At 32.6% G+C, this 12751-nt stretch overlaps 2 protein-coding genes across 6 annotated transcripts; one reads left to right on the top strand and one right to left on the bottom strand.

Moving 5' to 3' along the window:
• On the top strand, positions 2951-8215 carry LOC109334237 (protein SPA1-RELATED 4-like). 5 transcript variants are annotated; one of them, XM_019569881.1, is made up of 8 exons: positions 2951-3139; positions 3472-4515; positions 4695-4852; positions 5628-6567; positions 6638-6784; positions 6916-7227; positions 7502-7561; positions 7644-8215. In XM_019569881.1, the coding sequence occupies exons 2-8, from the start codon at positions 3670-3672 to the stop codon at positions 7830-7832; spliced, it is 2652 nt and encodes an 883-aa protein (XP_019425426.1). In that variant the 5' UTR covers positions 2951-3139; positions 3472-3669; the 3' UTR covers positions 7833-8215. The 5 variants fall into 5 exon arrangements, with proteins under 5 accessions (XP_019425426.1, XP_019425424.1, XP_019425428.1 ...); XM_019569879.1 differs by having other exon boundaries at positions 3139-3248; XM_019569880.1 differs by lacking the exon at positions 2951-3139 and adding an exon at positions 3291-3334.
• On the bottom strand, positions 9129-12283 carry LOC109334240 (beta-glucuronosyltransferase GlcAT14B-like). Its single transcript, XM_019569886.1, has 5 exons — positions 12154-12283; positions 10566-11211; positions 10377-10452; positions 10160-10275; positions 9129-9918 (listed from the first exon to the last, which is right to left on the bottom strand). Exons 2-5 carry the CDS (start codon positions 11155-11157, stop codon positions 9419-9421), a joined length of 1284 nt encoding a protein of 427 aa, XP_019425431.1. The 5' UTR covers positions 11158-11211; positions 12154-12283; the 3' UTR covers positions 9129-9418.

The raw sequence follows: 12751 nt of genomic DNA, 5'->3' as shown, positions 1-12751 counted from the left end.
GAGTTAAAAGAGTAACTTTATGCGTCAATCAACTCATATCTTTGTATTAAAACCAATGACCCATATTATAATTCCTGATTTAAAATGTCAATGATGTACAATAGTACATACATTCTCAAGAAGTTTAGTTTAATCATCTTCAAAAACTAAATAATACCATCTTAATAGTTTTATAAAATCAAATATAAAGTAGATTAATTTCCTTAAAATGAAAATAACAATGTTGTAAAAAATGATAAGATAGTGGGATTTGTCCAATTTTGGTTTTGACATTTGAGGTAGAGATGGCAAAATGAGCATTGCTCGCGGGCGCGCTCACATGACCCGTATTTTTTTGCAGGCAGAGTATGCAAATTTTATTCATTTGCCCGTTTTGCCCGCCAAGCCGGCGGGCGGCCCACAAACAATATTTAAGGAAAAATTAAGAAAATTTCAAATAAATTATTATATAATGTGATTTTTAATCATTAAAAAATTATAATATAATGTGATTTGATTAATTTCATATAAAATATCAAAGTTTTTGTTAATTTTTTATCATCAACTACTTTATTTTATTTATTATATGAATTTTTTAATTTTTTTAATTATTCAACAATGCTCGCGGGCCGCCCGCAGCCCGTTTTAAAACGGATAATACATTGAATTTTGTCCGTTAAGCTAATATGAGCATGCCTGGCCCACTTAAATTAATGCAGATATTTGCGGGCACGGGCTAAACGGGCCGAGCGGTCCGTTTTGCCATGTCTAATTTGAGGTCCCGCCAACCGACCCAACTGGCAGTGTAGAAATGGATGAAAAGAACAAACCAATAAGAAGAGACAGATGCATTTATTTAAGCATGCATAGGTTTGTTCCCTGTTTCATAAATTACACTATTCTTTATGTTCCAATTTGTGGTCCAAATTCAAATACGAATCCTTCTTTCACTTTTCATCAATGCTACCACAACAACATTGTGTACTTCACAATCTAATACTAAATTCTCTTCCTATTCTTTTATTTTATTTTATTTCCCTAACTCTTCTTTATTATATAACCTCCCTCACCCAAACTAACTATTTTTATAATGTTTTTTTATACTAGTAAAAGTATTAATTTACATTTTTTTTGGTAAGGAACTAATCTATTTTATAATTTGTGATTATCCATTCCAAATGTGTTTATCTCATGAATCAAATTCTCGACTTTAAGATCTAGTGGGGCCTTATACCACATTGTTGATATTTTTTATAATGGGGTTATTAAGGATGTAAACTGCATTACAAAATGATTAAAAATATAGTAAATTATAATGACACCCTGAGTTTTAGTAAAATTACATATATTACATATACCTTTTTAAAACCTACATACCACCCCTAATTATATATATCTACATTACACTGATTGCCCTGTAAGATGAATAAGTGTAATTTCTTAAATAAAAAATAGCATCAAGTGTAATTAAGTCAAACAAAAAATGATACACTGTGGAAACAAATCGAAGTAGTATAAGAATCGATGTTTATTCTTTATTTTTGTTAGTTATAATATATTATGAGAGTAATTTAAACATTTCATTAGAGTTATTGATGCAGTTTGTAACGAATATACATCAACTTTATACTATTTGGATTTGTCTCCACAATGTACCATATTTTGTTTGACTTAGTTACACTCGTCAGTATTTTTGTTTAAGAAATTACACTTATGTCTCTTACAAAGATAATCAGTGTAATATATACATGTGTAATTATGAGTGATTTATGTAGGTTTTAAAAATGTCTGGATGGTGTATGTTCTGAGTGTTAATATAATTCATTCTTAAAAATATGTAAATACCACATTTAAAATAAAATGAAATTAAGGTTAAAGTGAAAATTGGGAGAAAGCAATAATTGTCTAATCATTACTGATAGTTATATCAAAAGTTAAAATTAATATTTGAGTAATTAAAACTGACCATTAACTCGCCCTTCCTATCTTTTTGTAGTTGTAGACCTAAATCTTAGCAATTATAAAAGTAAAAGGATAAACCTTTGTACAATTTTATGTGCTTATTTTTTCTTAGGCCCCAATTATATCATTCATCAAATGATATGTTCTTATTTTATATAAGTTTATATAAGTGCAGTATCTATATACTATTGATATAAATATTTATATAATTAATATATGTCATTTACTATTCATTTTTTTATTTTTTCAAATCAATGAAAATTAAAAAGGAATGATAAATGATGTAGTAATAATATATAAAATTGATACGGTATGTATATTTTTTTCATTCTATTGAAGTAGTTATAGACAGCCTTATTTTCTAATTAGAGAAATTGTTTTAGTATTTGAATTTCTTATTTCGTCAAGGTGAAGCTATAAATAAGAAAAAATATTTAATTATTTTTAAAAAATATAATAATTAAGAATGGAATAGTATTTTTGATATTATTAAGGGTATAGCGATATTATATGTGAGTTTAAACTTTTTTTCAGAAGGTTAATATATCATTTAATGTTGATATTTATGTGAACAAATTAAATTTTATTTAAAATTGAATTATCATCTACAGAATAATGTGTGAAATTTTGTCTTCCACATATTTTATTTTCATTCAACGGTGCTACACACAGCAATTTATTCTCCAAAAAAAAAATTAGTATTGAATCTATCAAAAAAATATCTTCTTTGAAAATTTCAACGATGACCCACAAGTGATTAAAATTTAAAATGTAGTTAATTATATTATATATCTTGTATAGTTCCATGTCCTTGAAGGTTGAGGCCATGGTAGTGCCACGTTGTTGTTTGTTTTTTGGAATAAAGCGTAGAGATAAGGAAGAAGAGGAGGAAAAGCTCCTTCAGATTAAAGGGTAACAAATTAAACTAACAATTAAATATAAATGGAAAATGGGTGTCAGAGAAACTATGGCAAAGTTCATTGCTTTTTTCTTTAATTATTAAATGGTCCTTTGTTTTTTTAAATTTTATTTTATGTGGGGGAGGTTTTGTACTTTTGAAAGATTTGATCTTTATTTCTTGTTTGTTTTGTTTTTTTTGATTTTTTTAGGAGAAAAATGTTGGGAATTTATGAGGCTGTGGAGCATTAGTGTGGCTTTGTAACTATAGAAACTTTTTGTTGTGTGGTTCTGGTGTGAGGTTGGTCCTTTTATGCTTACACCTCTTTATCTATCTCTTTGTTTCTCTAATAACTATACATACATGTACCTGCCCATTTATTTACTTTGATTGGTGGTTGAAAATTCAGGTAAAGTTTGGTTCTTTCAAGGTTTTTGTTGTTTTTTTCCTAGTGTTGGTGTTGTCTGTGCCCAAGTTCATGAAACTTTTTGGTTGGTTTTTCTGAGTTTTCAATTCTTTGTACTGAAAAATATATCACTTTTGAACTTGTTTTTTTTAATATTGATTTGATTTTAGTTTAATGGATATATTGCTTGTTGAGAAGTTTTTGAATTCATGTTGTTTATTTGCAGGAAGTTGTGATTGTATTAAATGTAAAAAAGTTGAGAGGTTGATCTTGATATTGAGACCTTGTGTTTTAGTTGGAAGAATTGAAATGAGTTTGAGTTATAAATGGTGATGGTGGAGGTGCAAGAGTGTGAAAAAAAATCGAGTGCTTTATTTCTTGCATATGTTCTTCTTGGCCTGCATGCAACTCTAACTGCATAAAGATGGAGGGTTCTTCTGGTTCTGCTTGGCAGAAATCTGGAAGTTCTAGGGGATTAAATGGTTCCGGAGTCTCGGACAGGAACCAAAGGCTTCATTCTCCTGAAAGGAACCCCTTCTCCGGTGATGCATCACAGGATTCTGGCTTTAAAGCGGAAAGGGATATGGCTCTATTGGCACATGGTGATCATCAGCCTAAAAATCTGGGTAGGTTTTCTGGTTTTTGTGAGGATGAAGTCGGGGTTGACCCTTTTGTTTGTTCTATAGAATGGGGTGATGTTAGCTTGAGGCAATGGGTAGATAAACCCGAACGAGCGGTTGATGTTTTCGAGTGCTTGCACATATTTAGGCAAATAGTAGAAATTGTTAATGCAGCACATTCTCAAGGAGTTGTAGTTCATAATGTGAGGCCTTCCTGCTTTGTCATGTCATCTTTCAACCATATCTCATTTATTGAATCAGCATCTTGTTCAGATTCAAGCTCAGATTCTTTAGGAGATGAACGGAACGACCAAGGTGTTGAGATTAAAAAATTAATGTCTACGTATCAGCAGAGTGTAGGAAGTGAAGATTTTGTGCCTGGCAAGACTTCAGCAACTGGTTTATCACATTCTAGTTGCATGCTGTCAAGTGCTGTGTATGCTGCCCGAGCATCGTTAATAGAAGAAACAGAAGAAAATAAAATAAAAGATAGCCGAAAGGCTGAAGAAGTGGAAGGAAAGAAACAATCATTTCCAATGAAACAGATACTGCAAATGGAAATGAGTTGGTACTCTAGTCCCGAAGAGCTTGCTGGCACCCCTAGTTCATGTGCTTCAGACGTTTACCGATTGGGGGTTCTCCTTTTTGAGGTTCATATTTCATAACAAAAATTGTAAATTTTTTGTTTAAGTTCTCATATCTTAATCATGTACCTTGATATATTTTATCATCTCCATTTTATTATTGCAATGGACGTTTAATAAAGTGTTGTAATATACAATTTTATTATTTCGATATGCTCTAACTTGATTATCCGACATATGGCCAGCTATTCTGTCCACTCAGCTCAAGGGAAGAAAAGAGTAGAACTATGTCTAGCCTTAGACATAGAGTTCTTCCTCCACAGTTGCTTCTAAAGTGGCCTAAGGAAGCTTCATTTTGCTTATGGTTACTGCACCCTGACCCTAGTAGTCGTCCAACGTTGGGGTAATTAATCTTCTTCTCATGTTGCTTACTTATCAAATATCCAAGTTGTCTGTGACATGTCCAAACTGCCTTATACATGAAAGCCGTGTTCATTTTTTCCTTTTTGTTAGGATGTCAAGATTCGGCTATTTGGCAAATTATTATAAGCTGCTTTTACTTGTACTTCTTGAGATTATTTTACATAGAAGGCTTCTTGTTTACATATATATCTGCTGGATTCAATAAGTAATAGACGATAATTTTGAAAAATTCAGTGAGTTTTACACTCATTTTCTAGGTTGGGCCATATTAGTTTTGTAACGGAATCTTTTATCAGATTTTAATGTTTTCTGGTGAAGGTGGAGGATAGGTTATAAATCATTTGCCAAAACCTATATGACAGTATTTGAGAAAATTTGCTAATTACTTGATATATGTTAGGAGTGTCTTGGCTAAATACGAGTTTTCAATATTTCTCTTTATGCATTCATGGGCAGTTCGAGACCTTAACCGCCTTTTGTTTAATAGTTTGGTCAGTAAATTCTTGCATGATATACTGAAATTTTCCATCTAATTTTTGCAATCATTTATTTACGAAGGGTGTTTTAGTCTAGTTCTTTATTGAGTTATAAATAAGGAGACCTAATTACTTATAAATTTCTGCATCTGATCATCTTCCGTAGACTTTGCTATATAATATTGTCTCCAAGAATCAAGATCCTGACTTATAATTTTTTTATTTATTCTCTAATAAACAGCAGATATTCTCTAAACCGTTTATTTATTTGTGTACCAGGGAATTGTTGCAGAGTGAGTTTCTCAATGAACAGAGAGATGATATGGAAGAACGTGAAGCAGCAATAGAGCTTAGACAAAGGATAGAGGATCAGGAGTTGTTGCTAGAATTTCTTTTGTTACTTCAGCAAAAAAAACGGGAAGTTGCTGAGAAGCTGCAACATACTATCTCTTTTCTGTGTTCAGATATTGAAGAAGTGGCCAAGCAGCAAACTAGATTTAAAGAGATTGCTGGTGCTGAACTAGGGAACGATGATCGTTCTGCATCAAGTTTTCCAATCATGACAGTTATTGATAGTGATGATTCTGCCTGTCCGGGGACCAGAAAACGAGTCAGACCAGGGATGCATGCTAAAAACATTGAGGAATGTGATGATAGATTAGGTGATGATCAGAATAATCACGAAAGCTTTCTTTCAAAAAACTCACGGCTAATGAAGAACTTCAAGAAGCTAGAGTCAGCTTACTTTTTAACACGATGCAGACCTGCCAATTCATCAGGGAAACCGGTGGTTAGACATTCACCGATAACAAATGATGGTAGAGGGTCTGTTGTCATGAGTGAAAGTTGTGTCAATAACTTAGCATCCAGAGAGCAGTGCCGGGATGGAAAAGCTTGGATAAATCCTTTCCTCGAGGGTTTGTGCAAGTACTTATCTTTCAGTAAGCTAAAGGTTAAGGCTGACCTGAAGCAAGGCGATCTTTTGCATTCATCCAACCTAGTATGTGCACTCAGTTTTGATCGTGATGGAGATTTTTTTGCTACTGCTGGCGTAAATAAGAAAATTAAAGTTTTTGAATGTGATACAATCATAAATGAGGATCGTGATATCCATTATCCAGTTGTGGAGATGGCTAGCAGGTCAAAGTTGAGCAGTATATGTTGGAATACTTACATCAAAAGTCAAATTGCTTCAAGTAACTTCGAAGGTGTTGTACAGGTAGGTCAAGTGCCATTTATATGTTGTTTCTGGTTTCTATAACAATGTCGTAACTTTTTATTCTGTTCAGTTATGGGATATTACAAGAAGTCAAATACTGTCAGAAATGAAGGAGCATGAACGGCGAGTGTGGTCCATTGATTTCTCATCGGCAGACCCAACAATGTTGGCAAGCGGAAGCGATGACGGTTCTGTTAAGCTATGGAGTATCAATCAGGCAATTCAATTTTTGCATTTGGTGGATGTCAGCTTTGAAACTAAACGTACTACAGTCATCTATTGCATGTTTTATGTATTTAATCCTGGATGTATGATTAGTTGTTTCTCTCACCTGGGCTGTTACTGCAGGGAGTAAGCATCGGTACCATCAAAACGAAGGCAAATATATGCTGTGTTCAGTTCCCTCCGGACTCTGCTACTTCTCTCGCATTTGGTTCTGCGGATCACCGAATATATTACTATGATCTTCGCAGCCTAAAAGCGCCACTTTGCACATTAGTTGGACATAATAAGACTGTGAGCTACATCAAGTTTGTAGATAGTATGAACCTTGTTTCCGCTTCCACAGATAACACTTTGAAGCTTTGGGATTTATCCAAGTGTGCATCTCGCGTTATAAACACACCGATTCAATCATTCACAGGTCACATGAATGTCAAGGTACTTTTGTTAATAACAGTAACTTTTGTGTATGAGTTTCAAATTATATATGCCCAAGGGTTTGTTTCTTTATTGGTCCGTCTTATGTTTTATATTGTAATAAAGACCTAAACTTTGAGCAAATCATCGGAGGAGAAATACCGAAGCTATTTTTTAGTCAAAGATTGCCGACTAGAAGATTATTGCAAGAGACCAAGAGATTTTACGTAGTCAATGTTTCAATTTTTCCAGGTATCATATATTATCTTACTGATGCATCTTCCTTGTTTTGCAGAACTTCGTAGGGTTGTCAGTATCCGATGGTTATATCGCTACTGGTTCAGAGACAAATGAGGTGTTTTGTTTGTCCTTTTGTATCAGTTTTCGTATCGATTTTGCAGTACCATTTTAGTTATTGCTGTTCTATGTTGGATTAGGTGTTCATATACCACAAGGCCTTTCCCATGCCAGCATTGTCATTCAAGTTTCAGAACACAGACCCACTTTCGGGTCATGAAGTTGATGATGCTGCACAATTCGTCTCTTCTGTTTGCTGGCGCGGTCAATCTTCGACTTTAGTCGCTGCAAATTCCACAGGAAATGTCAAAATTCTGGAGATGGTTTGAGTTTGGTTGTGCATGAGGTGACAGAATCTTTGTTCTAGATATGCTTCTGTTGCCAGTAAATGCTATACAAAGAGGGTATACAAATTTCTTGGTGACTTACAAATTTTTGCATTAGATCATAGTTGAAAAGTTAAAGAGAAGCTCTATGGAAAAAGGAAAAGGTAAAAATCTGTGTAAGATTTTTGCATTACTTGAAGTCTTATTAAAAAAATGTCTAGTGGATAATGTTCTATATGGAAAAAGGAAAGGTAAAAATCTATGTAAGATTTTATGAAGGTTCTGATCTAAGTTCATAGACACATTTATCTACAGGGAAGCTACTCTTTTTATGTAGAATTTGATTATATTGGCAGATCAAAATCTATGTGCTATTCTATGGCATGATATGATTCCTTGAATGTTCTGTTACCATATAAATAAGAAAGTGATCAATTAAACTTTTGTTACCAAAAATAAAAGTGATCAATGTTTATTTATTTATTGTGTTCTCAAAAGTTTCAAATACAAATTTTAGTGTTCCAATATCATTAAATAAGTTGATAAAATTTCTAGGGTGTTAAAAGTAGACAATAAATAAATAAATGGAAGTTATACATTTCTTGAAAAAACACTATGTATGTGACAGAACCAAAGTATAGAGATTAAAGAATAAGGTAAGGATATGATGAAAATTGTTCAAATGTAATGAATAGCTTTAAGAAAATCAAACATAAAAATTGTGCACTAGAAAATATAATGTTTTAATTTCCAAAGTTTCAAATGCATCATTTTTAATACACATCCATACTTTTAAATCCTTATCCATGCCCCAACTTTAGTTATTAGTAAACTTATAAATTTGCAATTTTTTTAGGTAGCTTATAGTTTTTTGGCCTAATAAATAAGCTATAAATACATATTGGATGAAGTTTGTAGTTTTTAAAATACATATGTTTTGGGACTATATTTGTTATCCCATAAAATGTGTCACTTATATCACTTGTTCTGATTGGTTGAAAAAAAAATATTTAAGTTAAAAGTTTAATAAGTAAAAAAATTTCGACCAAACACAACAAGTGAAGTGACAGATGCATGCCATAGTTTTTGAGACATTTTCATGTGAAAATTCTGTTATAATAGATTTTAATCAAAAGAAGCTGAAAAACTTCTACAACAGAATTCCACAAGTGAGATCCAATGAATTGTTAGTAATGATATACAAATAAATGTCTTGCAGAGGTTTTGGCTAATTGAGCCTTATGAGTTATATATCTAATAGTCCAAATTTCTGTTGTCTATAGGAAGCAAAAATATGACCACAAAACATGAAATAAACCAACAAAACCATACAATATTGAAAAAAATCAGGTACCATGATGCTGTGCTCAAAAAATTATGTAATCTTTCTAGGATCTGCAAAAATAAAGATGACCCTCATGCCATCTTTGGTACTTAATATAGAAGCAACTGAAGCCAAGTTTATATTTGTGATTCATTTGCTATTATATGAATGAGTTGCAATTGCACTCCAACTTCAAGAGCAATTTTTCCTCTTGCTGAGTGTTGGAATGTAAAAAATAACCTTAATCTGTCTTGCCATCAAGGTTCTATATACACTGATTCTGACCGGATTTAGCAGTCGATGTCAAACCAGCTAAAAGGCGCTGAAGCCTTTGAGCTCCCGGACCAGGTTTGAGTTTATAAATGTCTCCAATCTCAGAACATTTTGGTTTACCGATGCACCATCCGCCCATCGTGAATAGCCCCCGTCTCTTATGTAGCAATTTTTTATCAATGACATCTAAGACTGGGTCATCTTGAGTAAATTTTCTAGCAAAGGCAGCACCACTTTCGATCATTTTATCGGTGTCGTTGATGTTAAGGATGTGAGGGTGCTGTTTTGGAGGGGTGTCCCAGGAAATATAATGCAAGTCAGTATTGACAATTGTGTTAGCAAATTCTGGCGCATTGCATGCAACAGTGTGAAAGTAGCCTTCAGGGGTAGAGAGAAAATTAGTGTAGTACATGAGCAGAGTCCTTGGTAGATTATCCCAACCCCAAATAACATATTCGACAAATTCATGCGATAAAACCACCCATGCCGAACCTGCAATGTCACCCGAAATTTAAAAAAAAAAAGGACTTTATAAAGCAATGTAGGCAATGAAAAGGATATTGTGATTGTACTGTAAGAATATAAGAACCAAAGTGATCTTATCAGTAACAAATGCAGAGTGATTCTATTAGACTATTCTTCACCAAATATTCATAACTGCATATGGGAACCTTTACGAAAGTGATCGATTATCGAAGGACGAAGAAACAAAGGTGTGAAGGTGAAAACTAACCAGTGAATAGTTTAAATGCGGTTGGCAAAGCTCGCTTAGGCTCGACCCAAAATACATCTGACTTGGTTGTCAAGTAAAGCCCTGGGTCTATAATTATAGGCTTTCCTCTTCTCTCCCTGCACAGTATGGTTCAATTCATCATTATGTACAAATCCAGGTTTCATATGTCATGAGGAGGGAACAATTGTCAAGGGGAATCAGAGAGGAAAAAACTTACCTCTTCCATCCTAACTGACTCGTGTGATCGATGAAGTTAAAGCTTCGATCTATATCCGTAAAAGTATATAGAAGATCTGCACAAGTTATATGCAACCATTAGTCTAACAATCATTGAGCCATAAAAAAAGTTGCAGATCTTATAGGTTTGAATCAGAACAAAATCAATCATGTAAGATTATAAACTAACCATCCTGAGTCACAAGAGGATAGTCTGAAGCACTAAGATTAATAAACCAATCCCATTCTTTACTTCTTTTGAGTAGAATAGCACAAGCATGGAGAGTATTCGAGACCATCGTCGGTCCTCTGTAGGTGACCAGATTCGACTTCTTAATCACAAAAACATTGCCAACCTCGGTGAAGACATGATGCTTTTCGATTCTATTAAGAAGATCCAACCTTTCATCCGGCGGTGATTCAAGGTCCAAATGAACAACATAATGGTTTAGTGGATGATAAAGTGCAAGAAGAGTTCTCCAAAGCTTTTCCAAATCGCCTTTTGAGCCCGAAATCAGATAAGCGAACCGAGGAATCGCAGGCCTAGCCGGAGCTGGAGCAGGAGCTGGAGGAGGAGTAATCAAAACCTTTGTCTCCACAGATACTGAGGAAGTTTGATTTGAGTGTGGAAAAGATGGGAGGAAGAAGAATAGTGAATTGATGGAATGATTTGTAGAGACAAGACCCATGTTGAAGGATGCTGCTAGAAAGAATAAGCATATAGCAGAGGTGATAATGAGAGGAAGCAGCCATTTCTTCTCCAAGTTTATGGTTCCCACCATTGTCAACTATCATAGATTCTTATCCAATTCTCACATTCAAGTATGCATGAATCACTGATACATAAATTGCCAATTCTGAATAATGATCATATGATATTGTGATACAAAACACATAATATCAGACTTCTAATTAGATAATGAAACAAATCATAAAAGATCTCGTACGATACGTTAGACAAATCTAGAACATGATCATGATATGATAATATTCGTGTATCATCTAGATATTCTGTATAATATAATTTAATAATTTAAGATATTATAAAATATTTTCATATATTCTAATAAAATGATAAAACTAAGAAATTTATAGTTGTAAGTGGCACATTAATTATTTAGTAAAGGAAGAAGTTGCAGTTTCTGTGATCAAAGGAGTAAAACATGAATGAAGAAATTGATCATTAAATAACCAAAAATTGAACATGCTTGTGAAGCATGTATTACTTTATCAGTTATCCTCTCCTGTTAGGAAAAAACATACTTGAACAATAAAAGAATCCATAAAAGTGGCAAATAATATTTAAGTATTATAGAACTATTGTTAATGATGAGCTTTCTTCCAAAAATGAAATAGATGGAAAAGATGATGAAACAAAAGGATTAAATTGTAACACACTGGCACAAGTCATATAAATAGTGATAAATAGATCATCAGTTGATAATGCAATTTTTTTAACTATATATCAAAATTAAAATCAAAATTATTGAAAAAAATTGCCAGAAAAAACAACAATCTAAAATAAATCATTAAATAAGCTCAAACAATGGTATATACATTTTATTTCCAACTATTTTTTTATGAATATTATTAGAAAAAAGAAAATGAGGATCAAAAGGAGCATAAAAACATGAGGAAGAAATGGAGAATAGAGAAAGACCCAGATGAAAAAATCAAATTTTGATGAGAATTAAAAGAGCAATGATACATAACAAATAATGGGTGCATGGTGAAGAGAACAAAAGATGAATGTAGAGATAGAAAGATGAGATGTGAACCTGTGTTGTGATGATACAAGACATGTCCTGGTTTAGTAACAGAACAAGAATGGAACTAAGTTTAAGGATTGATTGATTGAGATGCAGATTTATTAAAAGTTGCAAAAACAGTTCATTGTACGTGTCTTACAAACTCTACCTTCCACTTATTATTACTAATAAAGTCATGTTATTATTATTGTTTAGAGGTACTCCTGCATTATAATTTTATGGTAGTATATTTTATATTATAATTTCTTATTCCTATTCTAATATCTAATTTAAGGTGAGAGATAATGGTTGATATTTTACATAAGTTCATATAGTTTTTGTAGAAATTAAAAAATGTTAAGAATAAAACAAGAAAATGAAAATTACTCTATCAATGGTAACATAAATGTTTTACTTTTATATATTGCTCGTGTGTCGATGGACATTATGTATATGTTGATTCAAACTCTTATTTTGTGTGATATATAGTGTATAAGTATAAGAAATAAAACATATAATCTGAATAAAAATGTTGATTTAAGTAGATAAAAATCATCATTGGATTGTTATATATTTTTTATGTGTTATTGTGTGTATTCTTATGTTGAGAAAAGGAGAAGATAAAGAT

Source organism: Lupinus angustifolius, chromosome LG19 (assembly GCF_001865875.1).
Source record: "Lupinus angustifolius cultivar Tanjil chromosome LG19, LupAngTanjil_v1.0, whole genome shotgun sequence".
Lineage (NCBI taxonomy): Eukaryota > Viridiplantae > Streptophyta > Magnoliopsida > Fabales > Fabaceae > Lupinus > Lupinus angustifolius.
Note: the sequence above shows the minus strand (reverse complement) of the source record. Positions and strands in the feature narration are given on the sequence as shown.